Source organism: Hippoglossus stenolepis, chromosome 3, assembly GCF_022539355.2.
Source record: "Hippoglossus stenolepis isolate QCI-W04-F060 chromosome 3, HSTE1.2, whole genome shotgun sequence".
Lineage (NCBI taxonomy): Eukaryota > Metazoa > Chordata > Actinopteri > Pleuronectiformes > Pleuronectidae > Hippoglossus > Hippoglossus stenolepis.
Window position 1 is genome coordinate 27,111,263 of NC_061485.1, and position 24,638 is coordinate 27,135,900.

General features: G+C 40.8%; 1 protein-coding gene across 1 annotated transcript in view; it reads left to right on the forward strand.

The window, feature by feature from the left end:
* The first annotated feature begins 729 nt into the window (after window positions 1-729).
* cdk18 (cyclin dependent kinase 18) overlaps window positions 730-24,638 on the forward strand; it is a 47,742-nt gene continuing 23,833 nt past the window's right edge. Inside the window, exons 1-2 of the mRNA XM_035153010.2 lie at window positions 730-863; window positions 23,307-23,442. Of these exons, the coding sequence (XP_035008901.1) occupies window positions 23,325-23,442 (118 nt within the window). The 5' untranslated portion in view covers window positions 730-863; window positions 23,307-23,324. The remainder of the gene's footprint in view (window positions 864-23,306; window positions 23,443-24,638) is intronic.

The window sequence follows — 24,638 nt, forward strand, 5'->3', positions numbered from 1 at the left end:
AGAGTTACACAGACAGGCCTAATATATTATACTAAGATATGTTATCATTACAATTTACAGTACATGCTATGAAACATGCTCATGGTCAAATTGTTGTACTTAATTAGTGTTGATGGAATAACAAACAGGAACACTCATATCGCACCAGGTATAAATACACAGCTGGTGGAGAAATGCTGCACAGCTAATTAAAGGAAACACACACACACACACACACACACACACACACACACACACACACACACACACACACACACACACACACACACACACACACATCACCACAAAAAACAGTGGCACTTGAACAGGGCACATGCCCCTTACACATGCAAGAAAAAAAGCACATTAACACACATGCAAGCTTCACACATGCATGCACTCAACATGGTTACATCTGCACATGCAGAGTCACAAGGGCTTAAGATGCACAAATGCACACACACACACAAATGATTTTAGACTCATACACACAAAAACAGTAAATAAATTCTTTCACATACACAAATGTACACACATGCCTCCATAGCTCATGCTGGTGTGTGACTGTCAACACCAGAGGCTGACTGAGGAGGAGGAGGTGGAGGAGGACGCAGAGGAGGAGGCTCGCGTTATGCTGCGTGGTGATTGGCTGTTGCCATACCAACGAGGGAGGGCCAAAGTCGGAGACTGGTGGGGGTGGAGCTGCAGGCTGATTATAAAAGCCTTCAGAGCAGCACTCTCTCCTCTCCTGAGCTGTCTCCACAGTGCCTCTGACTCTCTATCTAGTCTTTCCAGTTATCTGGCCAGTGAGGTGGCTCGCAGTGCTCGGCGTGGTGGACGGAGGGAGCGTGGAAGCGTGAGCTGTCAGAAGGACTTGTGGACAGGTTGGTCCATTTCCCACATCTCCCTGCTGAGCCGTCTTTCCATCACTGTGATAGAGCTGCCTGCATCTTGTGGATTAATGTGTGTGTGTGAGTGACACCTGGGAAGGCAAGGTAGCACAGAGGCAGGAGTCTGCTCCCCGGCCGCATCTCCTCCTCATCCAGCCCTCCTGTGTGTGTGTGTGTGTGTGTGGATGACCTCTGCTCCTCTGTAAGTAGCTCTGCTGCAGCCACGTCCATTCACATTTTTCATTAAGTCATATCAACCTCACAGCATGGGTCAGGGGTCAGGGGGGGAAGAGAGAGGGAGAAGTCTGTGTTGCTGTACAGTGGAAGAGATTTGTTCATCATTTCTGTCTCAGGATTCCTCATTAGCTCACTGGCCATCTCTCGGAGTCGTCCTGTGCTCCACTGGGGTCTGCTAATTGGCCACATTATTTGTTACTCCCTTCTGAGGTTCGACTAATGGTGATCTTTATGTGATAGAGAGTATATGACGATTCAAATGATCATATTGCTGTAAACTGCAGAATGAAATTGAGAAAGGACGTGTAATAGTATTTCCCCACTGTGACAAGACCGGCCATTACATAATGTACCATAAGTACAACAGGTACTGATGTGAGGAAAGATGAGACGACATGATATGAAAAGTTCAAAATGTCCAGAGCGGTTGCTTCTGTTTTCTGATCACCAATTCAATAAGAACACGGGGACATGTGAAACCCCCGCTCTCACTCACTCGCTCACTCACCCACCTCTCTGCTCTCTGGTCCGGCTCATGCATTAGTACTCACATGTAAACTGACACTGGAATAGTAGTAATGCAGGAAGGGCCACTCAAATACACACAAGTCCATCCAAAGCACACACAGTACTGTTTACCTATAAGGGCCTCCCGGTGTAATTGGATGTCTGGTCTGATTGTGCGTGTGTGTGTGCGTGTGCGTGTGTGTGTGCGTGTGTGTGTGTGTGTGTGCGTACACAAACCTGGTTCCCTTTTCCATATCACTGTCATGTGTTGATGAATAATGCAGAGATTAGGCTGCTGTAGTGGTAGCACAAATATATGTGAGTGTGAAGTTGGACTTTTGTTAAAAGGTTTGCCTTTACAAAATCAAAACACTAGAATGAAGATTGAATGGTATTGAATGGATTGAATGAACAGTGTTGTTCGTTTGTGTTGCAGACAATGTTAGCATGCTTTGCTAACTAGTTGATGGTCTAAATTAGTAATCTGCTATCATGCCCAAAGCCATGAGTACCAAATCATTGGGTAAAGGTCCAGTGTGTAAAGGCTTTACGGTCATCTGTCGGCAGAATACAATTTTTTTATTTATTATATTGGAATGAGACGTTTATACGTACATCTGGAGTGATTCTCTTCCATGGAGTCCATCATGTTTCTACAGAAGCCCAGAGCAGACAAAACAAACACTGGCTTAAAATGATTTTACACTCTTGTAAGTGAGGGTAAGGTGAAGGACATTCATGTAGTTGTTATCTGCAACCTCACCACCAGATGCAACTAAATTAAAGAGTTGCTAATCTTAGCAGTTTGACCTCAGACTCAAAACATGACTTGTACTCTAGATTGTATTTTTCTACAGTCAACAAGCAAACAGGGCTATATTAGGAAAATGACTTTCTACTACAAATGTTATCGCTCTAGTGTGTAATACAAAAACAATGCTGCTCCTTTGTTTTTGTGTCTTGTATATGGATCATCAGCTGGTGAGGTGCTTTACATGTTTTCCTGGGCCATGTAGCTTTGGGTTTAGTATTTTAGCATTTAGCATTTAGCATTTAGCATTTAGCATTTAGCATTAACCCATTTAAGTGCGTATTCTAATGATTCTTGTTTGTTTTAAAGTCAGCTGGTTATTTTCAACTACTTAGTTAACCTTTTTTTTAGCTAGATAGCTAAATCATCTGCTGGGGTCAAATACAGCTGGAAAAAGAAATGGCAAATAACACAATATGGCAAAGCAGCTTTTAAATACCTCTGTCCGACACATTGTGTCCAAAAAGAAGGAAATTCTTTTGGACATTCCTTCTGCCGCCATTCATATCTAATAACCAAATACACGCTGTGCGCAAATGAAGGTAGCGCACAATGTTGACAATGTAAAAAATTAGGAGATAAATCAAGTAAAATGAAGACAAGATAATAAAATTAGTGCATTTAAGATAGTTCAGTCAGGAACACTTTGTCATGATTTAACCATTTATTGCACAAATGGGAATACAGTTACTCCAGGCGCAGATGGCTCCATTCTTTGGATGTTCCCTGGATTAGCCACGCAACATGCTAAGATTAAACAGGGAACATGTGAAAAAAAAAAAACTGGTGGGCGTAAGCAGGCAAGATACGTTCTTTCAAGATGAATATCGTTTACCGAGACCATGTTGGCCTTGGTGCTAAAAGGTGGAGGCTGGGGTGGTGGAGTAGCCCTTATGACGCTGAGCACACGACTCCGTGTCCTGAATGAAATAACGCGATGCTTCATTAGTTACTGGGACAGGCAGCTTGATAAATACAAGTGTGATGACTTTATGTAATAACCTACGTTCATTCAAAACAAGATGATGGAATATACAAAAATGTCACTAATTGTTTCTTTCGTGCGGTCCTTTTTCACATTCTGTCCATCTTTGATAGCTTTGCCTCTTTTTGTCAAATCAGTCATAACAAGTAACGCTAGCACAGTCAGCAGAGTCTCTGTATACCTGCCTGTCATGATAATAGTACCATTTTGAACAGTTTCCTCTTTGCCTCTGAAAATGTTACAGTAATTCAGTGTCCATACTAGCAACATGTTTTGCCTTAGCATGCTGCAGCTGAGGCACAATAGTAATGTTTACATAAGCAGCTTATTACCAAGTCCCTGATTTATCACACAGCCCCGGGCCCACTCAGCCATGGCAATGTGAAGATAGAGCCAAGCATATTCAACAATAGCCCTGTCACCGGCGCTAAACACCACTCACAGATGAACAAACACGTTCAACCATTTGGTCAAACACACTAATTGGAAGGCGTTTCACGTTTCAGCAGCCGATCAACTGGCCACCGACATGAAACATTGAGAGGTTAAATTCTTCAACAGGCAAGCATCTTTTGTAAAAAAGAACCCGTCATGTCCATAAAGTGTTCTAGTGCTGGAGCCTGTTACCGAAACAGCACAAAGATCACTTCCATTAGATACGTAGGCTCTGCCATTGCTTTAGTGTCAAAGACATTATGGAGCGGCTATGTGAGCCAATGTAGTTATTTGGATATGGCAGAATTTCTAGATGAAGTCGTCCTCCTCTTGCAATTTTGAGAAAACAACGTACAAAATTGTCAGTTGTATAAGGTTCGGTGTGTTTTCATTGTGATGTTGTTGCCTTCAGCTCTTTACTAACAGCAGAAAAATATTTGAATGTTCATTGGTTAGTATTTTGCCATCGGTCCGTACAGAGTTGAATAAACTGTGATGCCACAGTACAGTACACACTGATAAATTAGTAACCACAGCAGCTGCTTGTTAACATGCACACAACACACCCAAAATAACACACTAGCACACATCCTGATAGGTAACAGTAAATAAAATTGTGGATGATCGCTCCTTTGCATGACTGTAATTAATAAGATCAATAATTTCATTCGGTCTGAATGAAATGATTGGCAGCCATACCTGTCAGTCACTAACTGATCTGCCTGCCTGGGTGCACCACGCCTTAGCTCGCACCACGCACGACTGGAAACTTCACAAAGGCGAACAGACATACAGCACTGAAGCAGAGATGATAGCCAGGAGTCAGCGAGCGAGTCACAGAAAAGTCGGCTTCTATCAGTTAGATGTGCACATTCATGTGTTTTGGGGGTGTAGCATTGACAAGAGAGCTGATGGGAGGGGGTTGGATTTATCAGATACATGTTAAATGTGAAGGATACGTGATTAGTGTAACCTGCTCTTGCTAGCTTTATCACGACTACCAACCCTAGCTTTAAAGATTGTTTTCTTGTTTATATTCAGTGTTCCGCACCAAACCGACCTTCTGAACAAACTTCCTTTCTCTTAAAAATAGGCAAAACCCCTCTTTAATAGTGCATTATTAACACAGATGTTTGCTGGCTCTCAGCCTGCTGATTCTTTGCACCTGACAGTAGACTGTAACACTTCTTTGCACTTTACCAAGGATAGCCATTGATCAGTGAAACAGTGGCAGGAAAATGCACCACGTTATAAACATGAGGATGCTTGGAATAGACTAAAAATGGGCTCGTACTAATATGGTCTTAGCATGGTGCTTGAGGTGGTATCTTCGTAGTCCTTTGAGAAAGCATAATTTAAATATATAACAACATTGCCAAATATCAAATGTCCACTTACTTGGTTTCAGAGCCTTCAACCTTATCTCACATACTACATTTAGAGATTGGAAAATCTTTCTCCATGCAGAACTCATAGAGACGTAGTATAGCAGAAGAAGTCACAACTGATGCATTCACTATATGACATAGTCAGGTTTCAGCTACAGCACCAGAAAATGGTCAAATTATGTCTTTGTGTGGAAGAGCATCAGCAGCACGCTCCTTCCTGTGCCACTGCTGCTGCCAGGGTCACATTTTTTAACGGAAATAAAATGTTTTTCCTCACTCTCATCCTATACGCTTCGAAAGATTCTCATATGTGGGTGGGTGGTACATTCATAGCCAAGCTATCAAGCTTTTTTAAAATTATCCACACTATCTTAGGCAGCCAATGCTTCATATACTGTAGCATTTTGCAGCCGGCAGGGAACACTGGACCCAAATGTTGTGACAAGCCCTGCCTGGCAGAGCGAAGCTGTATGATGACACCCTGAAGCCCAGGATTTGTTTGTCTGGGCAGGAGGGTGGCCAGCATGCTCACATTTAACTGCCACGCTCAGTGGTGTTTAGGCGCTTTGAATAATTGCTGGCTTCGTCCTCCCCAGTTGTTAGTCAAGTGCTGTAGCTGTGATGGGTTATTATAGACGCCGGCTCGCACACTAACACAGGCAGTACCCACCTTGGGACTTGTATGTGTTTGCTGTGTGTGAGCTGTGTGACGTAAGCTCTGAGTCGGTGCATCTCCTGTCAGGAGTGCGGCCATGAGCCAAAACCTGAGGGAAAAGTCCCAACACATCAGAATAATCCAACATAATGTGATGTGACGAGATCTGACCGATGTAAAGGTATAAAACACAAATGCATTGTTATGCCATTAAACTTAAAAATAAATCATGTGCAACTAATTTAATGGTCATGGTTTGTTTTGTTTAGTGGAAAAGGACACGGTTAACTAGACATACATGTGCAGAGTCAGCCAGTTAGTCTACATCACTGGACTCTTTTCTTTCTTAAAAGAACATTGAGTTGCTGTTAATCTTTGTTTTGATGATCAACTCCTAACCCAATGCCAGTAAAGTATCTGTTTTCTTTTCCCCGGTGTGTCATGTATGACTTCACAAACGCTGTGGCTTAAAGCGTGAGCGGGTCGTCCTCTAACCAGGAGCTCAGCAGTTCGATCCCAGTCTTCCCACACAAGTGTCCCTGTGCAAGATACTGAACCCCAAATTGCCCCTGATGGGTTTGCTGTTCTCATGGAAAAAGTGATGTCCATAGATGCACTGTAGGAATGGCTGTGTGAATGGGTGAATGGCAAAGAAAAATGCTCTGTAATGCACTTTGAGTGTTCATCAAAACTAGAAAAGCGCTATATAAATATAGGCCATATACAAACGTACCAAAGACAGGCGCTCTCTCACCTTGCTGTCTTGCCAAATTAACACGTTCACCTGGGTGTCAGGTTTTCATCACTGCCGATCAAAGCCAGAGCTGATAAAGACCTGTTATTTGATGCAGAAGTATATGCTGATTATATCCATTCACATGACAGATGTCAGTGGATGTTAATGAATGTTTGTCCCCTTTTAGTGATTTCAATCACTGATTTATTACAATTGAAAATACCGTTGAAGACTGACGGATTGTGCACAGCCATATTCATATGCTATTCTATAATTATCATCCAGATGTGTCTCCTCCACAGCGTGGGAGACAGCCTGAGGTTAACACATTGCATGGAGGCCACTAAAGCACCAACATGGCAGCTGCAATAGGTGGCAGGGTGTTAGCAGGTGGTGTTATCATCAAGAGTAGTGCACACACGGTCTGCCTGGTAAGCCCAATACATGCCCTTGGTAAGTCTACTAACATTGACACTAATAGCATTCAGAGTTTGCAGGGAGGGAAGTGAAAATGACACCTCATTAAGATGTGGTTTCTTGCAGCTTTTTGTAAGCTGCAGTATAGAAAGCTCTGGCTCCCTGTCAGCAGGTAGTCTCTCAGTCCAATTCTACACTGTGCCCTTTTGGTCTTGCGCCAGTAATTTCATGTTTTCCGTCACAACAAACAGACGTCCATTAGACTGAGCCTGTCTGAGGATGATAAATGTGTGTGTCATTGCTATCTCCTCCACAGAAAAAAAATATCCCTCCTCTTTCTCTTGTCAGTTCCTGACTCTTCCTCTTTTGTTTCTCTGTTTCTTTCTTCCCTCACTTTACACAAGAACCTTTTTCCTCCACTCCAACCCTTCTTTTCCATGTTCCTAGAGTTAATTTCAAAAATAGTCAGCAGGGACCTAGTCGGGCCTCACATTAACACATCTTAACATCAGCTCCATGGTGACCCTCAGACATCATCATTTAGTTCATGCATGTCACATGTACACAGGCGGTTGGTGCAGTGTCAGGAGTTATGCGGACATTATACTGGACTGTTGGGCCATTTTGTGGAAAAGAAGTAGCTGAGCCACAAGGCAAATCTTCTGATTTACTGGTGAGTCTACAGTGCAACCCCTCACCTATCGTCACAAGCTTGGGTTAGTGACCGAAAGAACAAGGTCGTGAATACAAGAGGTCAAAATTAGGACTCTCCATGGTTGGCTGGGCTCAGCCTCAGATATAGGGTGAGGAGTTCAGATATCCGGAGGTCCTTCATGCTGAAAGGGGACAGTTACTGTGGTTGTTGTAGTTATTTATTTACTTGGTGATTTCTTTAAGCTTTTTTTTTGCTTGTGTGGTTGATAACACATTGCACTGAGGTGTGACAAACTCAGAAAAGATATTATAAATTGCTTGACACTTTCTTTAATTACATAAAAGCCTTGTTCCTGCAGTTTACCTCAAGATTATTGGGAAAAAAGATACAACAATCAACATTGTGATAATAGTCCAGAGCAATAAAATTATCTTCATAGCATTATAAGCAAATTTGCATCCTTTTTATATCTGATTTACACGAATAAATCAAGTACATGACAATTTCTTAAAAATGGAAGTAAAAAAACTTTAAAATAAATTCCATAAATATTCAAATAATAATTATGTTTGTGGGCTGGCAGTTTTTTTAATGGGCTCCTTAGTGTCCCTAAACACTAATTTCAGTTAAACTAAAACAAATAATATAAAAGGTGATACGTTATCAAAACCGTGATTTTTGTTGTTTTTTGTCATTTAGAACTAGAAAGCGCATCATAAGTGTTACCAGTTAGACTAACTGTGGGTTTTTTTGTGTTATATTCTTAGTTATTATAAATTAAAACGGTATAAATGCCCAAACAAAACAGCCCTAATGACATGAGTGGCCTGTTGCACAAGCCGTGATAACCTGTGATACAACAGGCCAGTTGATGTTGACCCCAGTGGTGTTGTTATTCACTCACGGCCCCTGGATACACTAGGCCCTCTGTTCACACAGGGGCAGAGGGTGACATGTAGACGGCAACAGAAGGGAAGACAGAGGGCTTTATTGTTGCTGTCAATGCTACTGTCAGTTTTGCTTCTAGTGACGTCTTCTTTATGAGAGAAAACATCTATGAAGATGCGAGCTGGATGAGGCCCCAAGGACAATGTGGGATAAACAAAATAAAGAAAAAGACAAGTAAGTCAGTCAGAGAGATGGCAGGCGTGATATATAAACCATATAACAGAGCAAATAAGGGAGCGATTGTTGTCTAGTGAGACCCGAGTCCAAGAAAAGATGGGATGGGAGAAAACAAAAGGTCATTTTAGTGCAGCTTTAGCCCAGCGATAAAGACGACATGAGAATGTGACAATATATTTGTAACCACTCGCCTTGTGTAACATGTCATGAAGATGTCAAGCAACAGAACGCTAGATTTCTCCTACTGAATCACAGGCTCAAGGTTGCTTCACTATCTGTCTAGACCAAATTTTCTCTCAACTTTTCTTCTGCCCGGAGAGATGTGTGGCAGAATTGATTACCCCTTTGGGGGTAGGACCACCGTTGGGTTGCTTCTATCTCCTAAAACAAGACTTAAGCCAAGTCTCCTACTCAGTAAAGAAGAAGAGTTTGCAGTTCGTCGATCCCAACTTCCCATCAAGTGAGACAGTGTTGTTTAAGGCAACAAGACTGTTGTTAGAGTGTCTCTCTTCAGGCTCTGTTTAAAGTTCATGTAGATACAATCTGACTGTGAGCTGGATGTGGAATCAACACAGATATGATCAGACTCAGCTAATTCTCTGGTTTCTTGGTTCTTCAGTTTGTACGAATAGTCCTCAAATAAAATACAGTAGAATAAACAAATGACTACTTTCAGAAGACTGATCAATATTTTTCTAAACCAATAACTGATGAAAATCACTTATGTATTAAGTGGAAGGTGTTGCTTGCAGTGACAGACAGAAGGATTATCACTACACTACCTGCCCAACATTAAACAGCTGACTTGGCTGCTAGCATGTGAACACACTGGAGCTTAAAGCAGCTATAAAAGCGATGGAGGAGACCAAAATTTTGCTTAAAGTAAATTGACCACGGGACATTTATCAGGTGGCCAGACACAGGACTTCATGTGGCCAAACTAGCAGTTAATAGCAGTTAATAGTTAACAGTTATTAGATATACATTTCATGTTCATCTAATCCTGTAAATACTGCTTTAAAGTTGTGAAACTTTATATCAGAAAACAGAGAAAATGATAATTTCACATCTGTAATAAAGGTGGTATAATTCAGAATTAGTCCAGATCGTAGACTGTTTGGTCAAGATACATGAGGTTTGCATTTTGCATTGGATTTCCCACTACACTGTTGTGTCTCCATTATACAGTGTGTGTCTTATTGTTGTAAGAACTTGGCTGGATAATGGCAGCTAAAATTAGATTAGCTGCATTACAGAATATACACAGCAGCTGTTTAACTAATTCTGTTTAAGCCACTGCGGTTTCTGTGAAGCAGCACTATCACCACCATTCATCTCTTTAGGGGAACATGTGTGTGTGTGTTGTCTGTGTGTACAAGCTTAGCTGTTTTTCAGTCCATATGAACTACTGGAGCAGACAGTGATGTAGCCCCAGGCCCAAGGTCAGTTTTGGAGCATATGACCAATCACACACACATACACAGATAACACAGGTCCGTGAAATGTTTATCAGCTCAATTTTCCATTAAAAAAAATTCTAAAAGTGTATTTTTTCTTGTTTCTGTTTGTAGACTGCCTGTGAAGGTGGGATGAAATCACATCTGATTGGCTAGCAGAGGCTGCTTCATCCAATCATAGCAGTGCACAGATCTCACTGTTGTTTTGAAGGGTCAGTCTTCACTTGACATGCACCATTAGTAGAGACACAAACTCTGAAGGAAGACTGGAAATATACAGCAATTTTCCTTTATTACTCAGGATAAAAAAGTTAAATATCAATCCTATGAAGGCAATGGTGGTATTGTTTGACAGTGTATCCTGCAGATGCAGCTGATTTGCAGATTGAAATAGATAACAAAGTCCGGTTGGTGGCAGTGAGACAATCACTGTAAAGTTGATTAGCTTTACAGTCCCTGGCCTCCTGACTCACTACTGTGTGTACTTCGTGAAGTCACACAATACACTTTGCAATGGTGAACTATCCTTTTAGATTAGTATAATTATGTATATTATATATACATGGGAATACGTCTTTAGAACAACTAGTCAGAGCTGAAACCTGATGCTGTTCCTGGTCTCTCCCCCTCTCCTCTCCCTCCCCCTATGTCTCTCTCCCTTCTCTCTCCTCTTTTCCGAACATTATTTGTGTTGCATTTATTTCTAATGTTGATGCACTCCTGCTCTGTTCTGAAACTTGAACTCACTGATGCAGCCCCTCTTCTGTGGGTTTGCTTGCATAGTTAAAGTCAGACCATATCTGACATGTCTCATATGTTGCTGAAATGCTGAAAGTAATGGGAGCAGTGTTGCTGCTGTGCAGGACTTTAGTTTGATAAAAAGGTTATGTCAGGAAATCTTTTCTTATCACCAACACTGATGACTTAAGGTGATTATTATTAATGGGACTTCAGTTTCATACTGAAAGATAAGAGCCCAAATTAGAATTATACAAATAAAGTGTGTTTTCTTTCTTGTCCTCCCTGTGTATCTCTCGTCACAGATGATGTTTCTCCAAATGGCAGATAGTTCACCTTTCTCTCATTTATTTTTTGTGTTTATGCCCCCTCCATCCTGACCCTCTCAGAGATCACAGCTTGTGTTGGCAGACTGTGCGGAACAGGAAGCCGCCATACCAGAGTTCACTGGACAAACACGGCATACGGACGAAGCTGTGGTCCCCACTTTAGCTTGCTAATGGTCTGCCATTGACACTGTGCCAGAGCTACTTTTCCGTGGCCTCTCACTTCACGGTCATTCATTCATTCATTCATTCATTCCATTTCTACAAACTGGGTGAGAGCAAAAAATGAAAGAGAGCGTCAGAAATTATTTGCCTGAGGTTTTGAATCTGAGCGTGCGCATGTGTGCACTCATCCCCCAGCGTGAGTCACACTTGTGTATCTCCATGCCTTTTGCTGTATGCCTCATAGGTGGATGTTGCAATGTGTGTCATATTCTCTGAGGGCTGTGTCCACTGACCTGTAGAAAATCTTGAAGCCCATCTATACAAGCCCTGCATCCTTCCCATCAGCTGGCCGACTCTACATGAGTATGCATCAGGGGAGTTGTGCATTTTAATTTAGGGACATGAGACCAATGACATATGGCTTTTTGCTGAATCCAACTAAATCCTTGTCAACCCCACTGATGCAACTATCACTGAGCTGCTCCAGCGGATTGTCACTGGCCAAAAGGACAATATTTTGTTTGCACTGGGCAGGTCATGTTTTTACAGTGATGACCTTTGAGGGGATGGCGACTCAGGAAAAATGGAGGAAGCCAGCTTATTAGCAATTGCTCCATCCACCTTTGTTTGAAGGTATGCGATGCAGAATTTACCTAAAAACATGGACTCATACTCAAGTAACGTCATTATTATGTTGATTTTCTGTGTTCAGGATGTTTCTTGGCTGCATCCTTTCGATGGAGGCTGTGTAGCCCCCCAATCAGAACGTGACTGCATTCACACAGGCGGTGTACCAAAATAAAAAAAATATCCAACCAACCTGGGCAGGAGCCAATCAAAATATACATCAATCCAAAATATACATGTACCAAAAATTAAGCAAACATATATAAAGGTGTATTCGAATAAATGAAAATGCTTTTATTTGTATTTAGTTGTTTATGTACTCAAAGTGTAAAGTAACAGTAAAGACAGACATGATGTCTGGGGCAGCTGCGACTCAGGAGGCAGAGAGGATCGTCCATTAACCAAAAGGTTGGTGGTTCAATCCTGGGCTCCTCCAGTCTGCATTCTGAAGTGTCCTTTGGCAAGATAGTTGTGCCGTATGACTGATGTGTGAACGCTATGTGAATGGGTGAATGTGATTCATACTGTAAAGCACTTTGAGTGGTCAATAAGACTAGAAAACCACTCAAATAAAATACAGTCCATTTAAACAGAATCAAACTCTTTGACTGAGCTTCTCTTGCTTAGTTATTTTCTTGAACAATGTAATTTTCAGTGACTGGACTGAATTTTCTCTCTGAATTTTGTTAATTACACTTTTACACATTTCACTTCAGCCTCTAATGATGCTCAAGTTCAAAATCTCATTCAGGCCTTATTTATCCAGTATATTCATCTGTGGATGTATCACAACCGTACTACATGTACTGCTGTCTATGTGTAATGCTTTTGTGCTCCAACAAACTCTTCTCTCTTGTATCAAAGAGGCTTCCAACAATACACATGCCAAGTGTGAAGCCAATAAGATGAATAGTTCTCGAGATATGCAAACTAAATACAGACAGACAGACATATTTTGAGCATGCTAGCGTCGAAAAGAGGAAGACGTTTGGGGAGCTCTTGTAACAGACTAATGCAAACATGTTCCTTACTTACTAGTGTCAGTGTTTTCTAATCTAATCCCTACTTGGGTACATTTTTGTCAAGTTTAGGTACAAAAATCTTTATTTGCTGATGTTCAGAGACAATCAGTGTCATGATTTAAAAAAACAACAAGTGTCAGTTAAAGGATTTTGCTTCACCAATACCATTGTGATGTCGTGTAATCACTTTAGGGGTTTGAACGAACAACAAATGATCATTTTTGTTGTGAGGACAATCTTTCTAAAAGCCTCAGATCTCCCTAATTACACAGTGGACATGATCTCAGTGTTCTGGCTTGTGGTGCCTGCGGTCAGGTCCACAGCTGCTTCTTTGGCCTTTTACCAGGTCTAAATACCTTCATCTTAGATTTTTTGCTGACAAGGAAGCAATCCTTGCCATAGCACTAATGTTCAAAGTAAAGTTATCCACAATACATTATTCAGTGTTGCTGTTTAATTTCAGTAAACACATCAAATGACTTTGTGATCCCATCTGTAATATTGCTCACATGATGCATCACAGTCAACTGACTGTCTCGTTGATTTGTCAGCTAAAATGTATTAGAAATAATTGTTACATCAGAATAAACCTTCATGAAGATGCATGAGATGGAGGAGGGGCAGAGAAAGACGATCAGACATCAAAGAGGAGCAGGAAAAAAAGTGGAGAGGAGAGTGGGCGCCGTGGCAACATGAAGTGTGTTTGTGTCGAGGGAGGATCACAGCTACGGGCAAACTGAGATTTGCTGGCACCTCATCCGAAGCAGTGTGTGTCTGTGTGTGTTTGTGTGTGTCAGACAGTGTCACCCAACTTCCTCCCTTTAACAGAGCCACTCAGTGAGTGATGCCAGAAACTCTGCAAAGATCCAGACCCTAAAAACTGTACCCTTTCCCAAACAGACGTCTGTTGTTTAGAAGATAAATGAAGCACACCGCCAGTCCTGCACACACACACACACACACACACACACACACACACACACACACACACACACACACACACACACACACACACACACACACACACACACACACACACACACACACACTGTCCATTTGTCCGTTGCAATAAGGAACTTTGTCACTGACGACACATGCGATTAAGTTGTTAAAGAAGGCAAATGAGGGAGCTCAGTGAATAAAAAGAGACTCCCTGTCAGAGTGGGGCCGTTGTATTTTTCCATGTCCTGTTAAGAAAATATATGGTTCATATTCTATCTCAGTCAAGGCGAGGAGAGAAGAGGGAACAAGTGCAAACGACAGGAAGAGAATATCATGCTGAGGACGCTGTAAATAAGAAGTATTAAACAAGAGATGAGGTGTGGACCCGTGGAGACTCTCTCCTGGGCGAGACACCAGACCTCTCACATCCTCACACTCGGCTGCCTGATCACAAACACTATGCTGTTTTGGCAGAGGGGATCATTTCATTGAAAGCATTTTGACGAGAAATTATGAAATTAATCTGATATTTAAGATTGCAGAGGCTGATTCTTGAGAAGAATTAGATTTGAGTGGGCAAATCCCGATCATGTGCTCACACTCTGTTGAGGCTGAAGTCTCAATTTTATCAAGCTGTTTGACATCTCAAGAAATTGCTTGGCAGATGTTTTGTCTTAACAAAGTGGAACAAGAGGCACACGCATTCGGACTATAGGGTTTTATCTTTTTCAAAGTAAGTAGACACAAGTTAGTCCACACAACCTGGAAAAAGCTTTTCAAAATCATAAAAAAAATTCTAAATACTATTCCTATTCAAGATATACTTGGCAACCACCTGTGACTATTTAAGATGTATTATTAGCATTCACACAAAAAAATATTATAATGATTCATAAAAAGAATAATCATTGATTATTATGTATTATATTCATTTTTTTAAATCCCACAAGATAAGATCACAGACAACCTAACCACAGCATATCATATATTGGCTCAAAAACGAGATTATTTGCAACAGAGTTAAGTTAAGTGGCAACTCATTTAGATAATTTAAGATAAAATAGCTAATGCTGTTATTCCTCTCCATCTGTGGATTATAAAACCCTCCAGGGTTTAATTGTGAAAGTCTTGACAACGGGTCAGGTCAGGATGACCCTTCACTTCCAGGTCAAAGTGAGCATGTGATGCTCTGCTCTCAGTTTGCACAGATTGGGATGGAGATTGCAGGGACTGTGAACTTGTGTTATTGCTGTTGCAAATAAGCAACAAATCAAATCATCTGCTTGACTCATGACTCCCTAACCCTCAGCTCAAACTCTGCTTTTACATCGTGGTGCTTCCACAATGTTCAGCCATGATTTACAGGTTTGGTTACACAACAAAGTGAACAGAGCCAAAGTAGAAGAAAGATTCTGTATCTCTATGGACTAAGCTCAGAGTTATAGCATTGGTCTGAAGTGTAAACAGGGAGCAATGGGTGGAAATGAAGTTATTTTAGACGTGCGTATGGGCCCTGGACTCTTCCAAGGTTGAGGAAAACACTTTCATGTTAGTATTTGAAACATTTCACTGAATCTTTCATTCAGAGAAACTTTAACCGTGTCACTCAAAGATAAGTAACCTTGAAACTCAACATGAAGTTTATTTGTCAATCTTCTTAACCATCTTTTTGTTTATTGTTCATTGTTTCAGTAGCTTTTTTTTTGTAAAGAGGAATTATAAGAAACAGTTTTGTCTTTACATTGTCCCATTTGTCATTGATTCATTGTTGGTGAAATTATTCTTTATATGATTAGCACCGACCCTTGGTTTTCAGTCATGGTTGGCTTTATTTGCAACTATTATGTTCTTACTCTGTTTAATCTCAATCTCAAGGCAAAAACAGGTTATACTGGACTGTGCTGTATTCATATGCAGGTCCCTTGCAAATGCAGGATTGTTTAGAGCTAACACTGCGTGTGGTGATCTATATATCGGTCCACTTCAATACAGATCAACAAGCACGGAGCTTTGATAATGGAAATGATGCTTAGTCAGAGGTTCAGTCTGTCACTTTGCTCCAGAGTAAATGTGGTGTAGAAAGTTATGGCCCTTGTATCCTTCTAACCTTGATCCCCTGACTTTTCATCATCTGACAATAATAATAAAAATAAAACTTATCTGAACATGTGCTTTACAAAATTATAGTCTGACGTTCGCAAACAATCCAATTTTTTCAAACAGCTCTTTGATATGACTGAAGGCCGAGTCGGGAGCCTTTCTTTTTATCAGTGTGTCCAAATTTTATCCACTGCTCCCCTTTAACTGAACAGTGAGAACATACCCCTCTTCGAGAAGGACAAGGGGGAGGGGGAATGTCTCACCCTTCATGCACTACATTGATATCAGAGTAAGCTCTTGCCCAATAATGATGTCCCCTTGTTTCTCTCAGGATTGTTTAATGTATATGTGAAACCATTAAACATTCTAAGCAAGTGGTTGTGATCCCTTTTAAACTCAAGACAGTTTTTTTTTTGTGAGCTGATTTTGAGAAATCCAACTTTCCTTCAGGCCATGTGCCAATAGAATGCCAGGTGTAGTGCTGACCACTGGTCAACCACTGAAATGAATGAAATGATCTCTGCCTTGTTGCGGTGCGTTCACGGCTTTATTATATGGACTTCCCCTTGCTTTCTCTATGACCTTTGGAATAAAAGACCAGTTATTCTATATACCAGCGCACATACTTTTTATTTTAGATATATATTATAATAGCACATATAATAGTAGTATAATAATAGAGTAACCACCCGTACGGGACGCTCTGAAGTAAAGTGAATGCGCCCGCAACGAGGCAGGGTTGTTGCACAAAAAAATCCAAGAGCAGAGAAGAAATCTGAGAGCAGATGATTCACGAGCGCACAGAAAGCAGCCCGAGTGTGGAGAAGGGCTGAAGCTTGGAGCACAGGAAATCCGTGAGAGCAACAATATATCTGAGTGCAAGCACACAGTTTGAGCAGAAGTAGAGCAAATTTAAGTGCAAACAGGGGCTATTTGAATGCAACATGAATGAACATAAATTCAACAAGTCATGCTCTCAAACTGGAAGACCTTTGAATAAATTTGAATAAAGATAGGAAAAAAGCTCCATACATCAGCATGATTTTTAGGCTGTGCTTAACGTAGTTTACTTAACTCTAAGTATCTTTATCAATAGAAAAAGTGGATGGAATGATACATTTGGATATAGTGTTGACTGTGAGTGAAAATTATCCCCAGATACATTTCTATTCCTTTATAAAATGTTTTCCAGAATGGAAATGATCAAGTCTTCATCTTGGTGAACTCATTTAGAGATAGGGTCTGTGCAGAAGTGATCGAGAAGTGGAGCTGCATTAACAACATCCTGCTGCATTAACAACATCCTGCTGTTACACCTGACCGACCAATCACAAGTCAGCCCCAGCTGTCAATTATGTGCATCAAAGAACTGATACAAATTGTTGATAATGATACATTGATGAAAAATACCTAAAATGGCAGAAACCATCTTTGGGAACAATGTATTGCACATGCACTCTTTTATTTTGGTCCATTTCCCATCTGCTAAAACGGATGAGGCAGGTTCATGACCTATACTGCAGCCAGCCACAAGGGGGGCAATCAAGAGGATTCAGCCTCAATTAAGGAAGCTGTGTTATGGCGGATCCATGCAAGGGAAATCTGATTGTCCCCTGAAGGGCTTCTTTCCTGTCAGTAGTCTTTTTTTTAATAGTAGTCACTCACTAACAATAGAAACAATAGAAATGATAATGTGTTAAGAATTTTTATTTTCTAAGCTTTTTTTTAAGAACACAATGTGCTTGAACAAGGAAAATCTTTTCAAAAATATATTCAATAATGTGTTGCTTTGCTCAAAGCTATAGAGCTAGTGATTCCTAGTGAACTAGAATTTAGGAATTGTGCATGTATGTTGGACATACAATTGACCACCACTGGTGTTGTCCATCTTTATATACAGTCATTGATGGAAACACTTAAGAAAAGCTCCTGTACAGCATCAGTTAAAAGCTGCAGGGATAGAGGTGTGAAGTTAACTTCTCATCACAGAAATAAACACGTCCTCCTCACTGAAAAGATAACAACAGAGCAAACGAGCAAAGGAACACAGCACTGTTATTCAGCTCCTGAGACAAAGAGCTCTTTTGACTGTTTCTTTAAACGCCAACGCCAGTTTGCCTGAGTGGATTACACCTCTTTGTTCTATTGAACTCCTGTATGAAGACGACTGGAGGCGCTTCCTGTTTCACAGTATAGACCTGCAGTACAGTATAGCGTAACCCTGCTGAGACACAGGGGAAGTCAGCCATAAGCCACAACCATAAACACATCAGCCCTGCAGCCACCTGCTTCTCTCTCTGCAAAGAAAGACGTCTTTCTCCTCCATCTGTATCTGCTTTGTATCTGATAGCTGATGTTTTTTTTAATTTTTCCTGTGTAATTAATCTGACAGTTAACAATACATGCACTTTGATTGACTTCTATTGCCTTTTGTTTTAATGGTTATTTGGCCACATTATATCATCCAGAATCACTGTGAGAATAACCACAGTGAGCTGGAAGAAAACTCCTGCCTCCCTGCAGTGAATTATTGTGCTAAGATATCATGTGTTTGAAGAAGTAACAGCAGAAAAACTCTGCCTTTACTGTTACTGATGATGAAAATGATAAAGTTGCGACTGAGCCAAAGGTCTTTTTTAGCTCTAGAAATATAAAACGGAGTTGCTGCTTTAGATGCTCACTGGACATGGCTTTGATATTGACAGGTTTGACGATCCTGATTCTAGCAGTGGCTCCTTTGAGCTACCAAGACTTTGATTGATTTCTAAAGGCTCCCCCTGGTTTATAATGAGAAATCCTCCTTTTTTCCCAGCTCTGATCTGGGGATTACTTACTTACTGTCACTTTTTGAGCTGCCTCCTCTCCTCCAGTCATTGTTCAATTTATGGCTGCCACCCACACCTCTCTTCTTCTGAGAAAGCCTCTGTTTTTTCTCTCTTAATTCTGAACTAACTTACACGTTTATACTGTTCAGACTTTAAGTATATGGACAGTGACTCATTTGCTTTGTTTTTCTGGCTCTAAGCTTCAGCACATTCACTTTGATAAAAAATAATTGATCGAGTGCCAAGTATCAGCTTTAATTTGAGCAGGTTTGCATCAGTGTAGGAAGAACTGAGTGGGAGATGAAGCCCTTTTAATGCATAATGCCCAAGGATGAGTGGTTCAAAGTAACTGGACAGATACACAAGAATTGAAATAAGATCATCATATTTATATATAGTGAGTGACAATCCACTGCAGTTGATGCCCTTCATCCCACAGACATCAGCAGACACTTTGCTTCTCGCTCAGAGCTTCTCTGCAGCCTTTACTCTGCTCTTCACCAAGAAGGATGCAGCTCAGTTTGACTGAGATCAGGGGACAGTCTCTTCCAGTCGAGAATATTCCACCTCCTCACTCTTTGGATGCTTTGGCCATTGTAGCAAGTCTCCTGCTACTGTGGCATAGACCGTATATGCAGGTGGATAACATTACTGCTCCCGAAAAGTGAAACCAAAGCGTTAAAGGTTTTTTTTCTCCAAGATGTTTCGGTCAGTTTTGGTAGTTCTTATCACACTGATGTTTGTCCAAGCCTAAAAAACGTCATGATTGACAGCTGAGACACATGACCGGTGTGTATCGGTGGAGCCTCGCAACCACTTCTCCACCCCCGTATTGCTACTGCGCAGACTCTGGATCCCAATGCACAAGACGGCAGCATTCATATCCAGCTTATTTTAGCTTAATTTCTGAATGGTGGGAGGAAGTGGAGACAAGTCATCCATTTTCATATACCGTCTATTGACTGTAGAAACGTAAACATGAATCATGCGTGGCGTGTCTTTCAGTGGCAGCTTCACACAGGTTCAACATGCTGCAGCACAAGTGAGATAACTGGTGATAGTTGTGCTTAATGAACTCAACTGGCGTCGCTCACTCCACCCTCACAGCCAAATGTTTAGATTGGATTTCCTGTGAGTTTTGACGCATTTGCCTGAATCTGAGCACAGAATGCTCCTGTTTACCTCTTAATTCACTCTGCCAGCCTCCGTCAGAAGTATAAATGTCAAGGATAAGAATAAATGACAAGGAACCAACTCCACCTACATCTTAGAGAGCGTTCTTTGCAGTAATAACAAGGTTTTCTTCATCATGCAGATCTTCCACAAGACATGTGTTCCTCAGTCTACCATTTCCTAGATTCTCTGTGTGCACCTGCTTTCTCTCTGATAGATTTGACTTATTTTAGCCTCTTTACCATTTTCTTTACTTCACGTCACCTCTTCACTCCTCATATTGACGGACGAATCCACCTCAATCAAAATGGCGACTTTCAATCTACTCTGCAGCACAGACGCACAAAGAGACATTTGGTAGACAGGTATCTAATTAGTTTTGAGCCTATGCAGCTTGGGTACTGTGTTAAAGGGGCTGTGTCTTATTATTATTGGAAATTGAATGACTGTATTTGTGCCTTATCGTGATTTCACAATCATTGAACCCTCATGAGTGCTGATGTATGGACATTTTCACTATGTAGACATAAAGAATCAGAAATGGAAAACAGCTAAATATCTGGTTCCAGGTGAACGTCTATGCAGCACTTATTCACACATTTCCAGAAGGTCTTTTCCGCTTGCTACAGTTTGATAGACCGTTTTCATCTGCTGTAGTTATGACAAGTTAGCTGTCTAGTATTGAAAGTAGCAAGAAATGAACTGTGACTGCTGTGAGCATGTCAATAGCATGGTACAGCATGAGCACAACAACTCCCTCATTTTGGGTACTTCATAGGTTAGGCTTGTATGAAATTCCTACTGTTTACCATTAAAATACAACAGATATACGGTATATTCCAGCTTTCTTACATCACAACAAAACCACATATCAGAGGAAGGGGGTGCTTACAGGAAACAGGCTGAGCTCCATCTGTGTCATTGTAGTATTCAAGCCACACAGGATTATAAGGCACAACTTATTATTATCCTCTGAACTCTTACAAGGAAAACAAATTGGTGCATTTTTCACTGTGTCCCAAGTTTGCCGCCTACATCAGCTTCCCCTGAGTCCCACACACAAACTCTGATTACCAAAGTGTTAATATTGTAAATGTTTGTCTTACCTCAGAACAGACATTTCTCTCTAAACCAATCTCTGTGTAAAAATACCCAGCAGCATGTAAATAGCAGGTTTTCCACTCTGAGCTAACAGCCAGTTTCCTCTTTGGGGTACTGAACATTTTCCGCCCACCACTTGTGACTGAGCAGCGTAAAGCACAAAAATAACTCCTCATGTTTTTTTCAGTCATTCTGTTTTGTTCTACCCTCCACAATGATGTTTCATGGATTCACTCTGTTTACAACAAGCAGCCTTAGCTGTATATTCAAACATCATTAATGTGCAGACTCTGAATGTGCTTCATGTAGTGGAGAAAATTGGAGTGGATTATTAGATTATAATTAGATTATAGATCTGGTTGCACTCAGTGGGGTTGTAGTCTATTGGTCGACTGGTTGGTTTAAATATGCTCTTGCCAAATTTTCATTGGTTGAACAACTTTGGACTCTGCCAACCTAATGGAGACTGCTAAATTTCTCAGATTTACCGTTTATTGAACCTGTATTCCAAACTAAAGCCGTTTTCAGACATGGAGAGTGTCCTTGCAATTTAGTCTGGACTTTCTCCAGAGTTTTGAAGCATTATCAACACACTGGTTCATGGTGAATCCTACGGAGGATCTCCTGCTGTGTTCTCGCATGAGTTTATTAGGATATTACATAGTGTTCTTACTAGACCGCTTGCCAGAGAAACTCCAGAGAATCTCCAGAGAAAGTCAGAAGCCTCTCTCTCAGACATTTGCATCCTCACATGTAGCCCCTCTGGATAATGTCAGGAGATTATCTGGAGTTCAGTGCAAGTCTGGGAGCAGCTTATTGACACAATGTGTAAAAAGTAATTGCTCTTGCTGCACTTGCTCGGTTTGATGCTTTGTCAACTTTGTGTTTAATACCTCAGGGCTTTAGTGTGAACAGAGCAGAATTGGAGTATTTCACTGTTTTGTTCGGTAATGATTAATTGTGCTTTGTTTATTTATAATTCATTTGGGCTAATGAGGTGACCAGGTAGAGTGCACCCACTGCTCTGTGACCATTGAGATAATCCAGTGATTACACACAGATTTTTTACCCTGCTACCGGTTACATGGTTGACAAGTAGCTATGATTTTAATCAAGCAAGATTTTCTTTAGTTGCCTACAGTTCTAACACTTAGATACTGTGTGTATTTTGAGTAAATTTGTGTGCATTTGTTTGCATGAATTCATGCATGCATGTACATTGCATGTTCCTGATTGTGCTCAGGCAGCCATCTCACCTACAGCAGACAGTGTGCTCTAACAATACACTGAGAATCCTCTGTGACAGTAATATCTTACTAATATGGCTGTTGAGGCCTAAAAATAAAAGGAGGGAGTCTTGCTGTAATTGAGCCCATGACAGACATCTCTTCTTTCACAATAATGAGCAGAAACACACACACACACACACACACACACACACACACACACACACACACACATGCACATGTCCATGCCACTAAAGGAATCGTGGAGACCCCATGACACCAGCCTCTGCACCACACAGAGCAAGGAAAGGGAAGAGAATGAAAAGATGAGTGAAAAATGGAAAATCAGGAAAGTGAAAACGAACTAATAGGGCTGGCTGTGGTTGTGTAACCTACCAAGCAGGGACTCTGTTGATCAGCTGCATTCCTGCTGCTTTCTGCCTCATTATCAGATGACTGTCTCTGGTGAAGTTCACAAAAAGATCCCACACACGCTGCACACACGCTGCAAGCAAGGAATGTTTACATAGTTTCTTTGATTGAGGCTGTACTTTATGTTCTGTACACAATAAGATCTATTTCTGGATTGGTTTGCATTGAAAACATCTTCATATCTCTCTATAGTTTTAATGGCACTGCCTTATTGTTCAAATATCGGACCATTAAACTTTTCTTCAAGAGAATCATCCAAGAGTCAGCTGATGTATTGTATGTATTGACGTAGTGGAGGATTGATTGGATATTGTTGGTAAAAGTCATTCTCTATGTTTCTTTCTCCCCCCAGGGTCTGCTCCTCAGCACCATGAACAAGATGAAGAACTTTAAGAGACGTTTCTCTCTATCTGTTCCTCGCACCGAGACCATTGAGGAGAATGAATTCACTGAGCAGATCAACCAGCTCAACATTCAGCACACTCAGGGTAAGAATATATCTATATCTACCCTCACTTGAAGTGTCATTCAGCCATATGTGTTAACTTTTTATAACTGCAAAGATCCATCCATCCATCCATCCATACAGGCCTCAGATACGGTACACAGGTCTGCTCACCATCCCCTGCACTACTTTGACAACTTATAGTGACAGAGAATTCAGCATGGCAGCCCCCATCCTCTGGAACTATCTTCTGGAATTCTCCTCTATCACAATACTGATATACACAGGCAAACAACTGTACCCTCTCTAATTTTGTTTGGGTCCCAATAAAAAAGAGTTTTTTTTAAATGTAACACCATGTTCAGACAATTCTTCAAAACCCTAAATTGTGGTGAATTACATTTTTGCACAAACAAATGCAAATATTTACTCTTCCCCTTATCCGGGCATTGCTACTACACTAGTTAAGGTTAATGCAACTTAATATTTGTATATCAACATTTGAGCAAGTACATATGTGGAATGTGAATGAATCTGCAGCTCCTCTCAACTGTATGAAGCATCTTAGCTCCTTTCAGTAATTGTTTTAGTTTAATGTCTAACAACTCTATTGTATTAAAATACTCTCCCCCTGCTATCTTCAATGTGATTCCAACTGCAGCTAAGTTATTGACTAGCTGCTTGACTTAGTGAAGCATTTAACAGCTACATTGCCAGAGATGGTGGAGACAACAATTTAACTAAAAGGAAATCATCTATGTAATTGTGGCTGGAACTAGAATCTATGCGTGCCTCTTGAATTTATGGCCACATATAATTTATATATATGTGGCCATGCTAACTGTGCACAGCTACTGTTTGATGACTAGCTCTATTCGTTTTGAAAATCTCAACCCATAAGCAATTATTTTCCACCTCCTTCCAAACATAGAAAAATCAGATAACCAATACATTTGTCAAGACCAGGAGCAAGTAGAACCCAGCACACGTCAGTGATAGTGTGAGAGCTTTAGCGTAGAATAGCAGGTTGTATCAACTGCACAATCCTGGTTAACAATAAAGGAAAACATTTTGCCCTTAAAACCAAAATTACTTGTAAATTTATGATACATCAAAAAATATATGTCCCCAGAATATTATTCTAATATTCTAATATGCTGTACTTGTCAATCCACAAGCCCAACCTCCAAACCCCTATTCAGCTAAATTAGCAGCATATTCCCCCTTACACAGGAATTG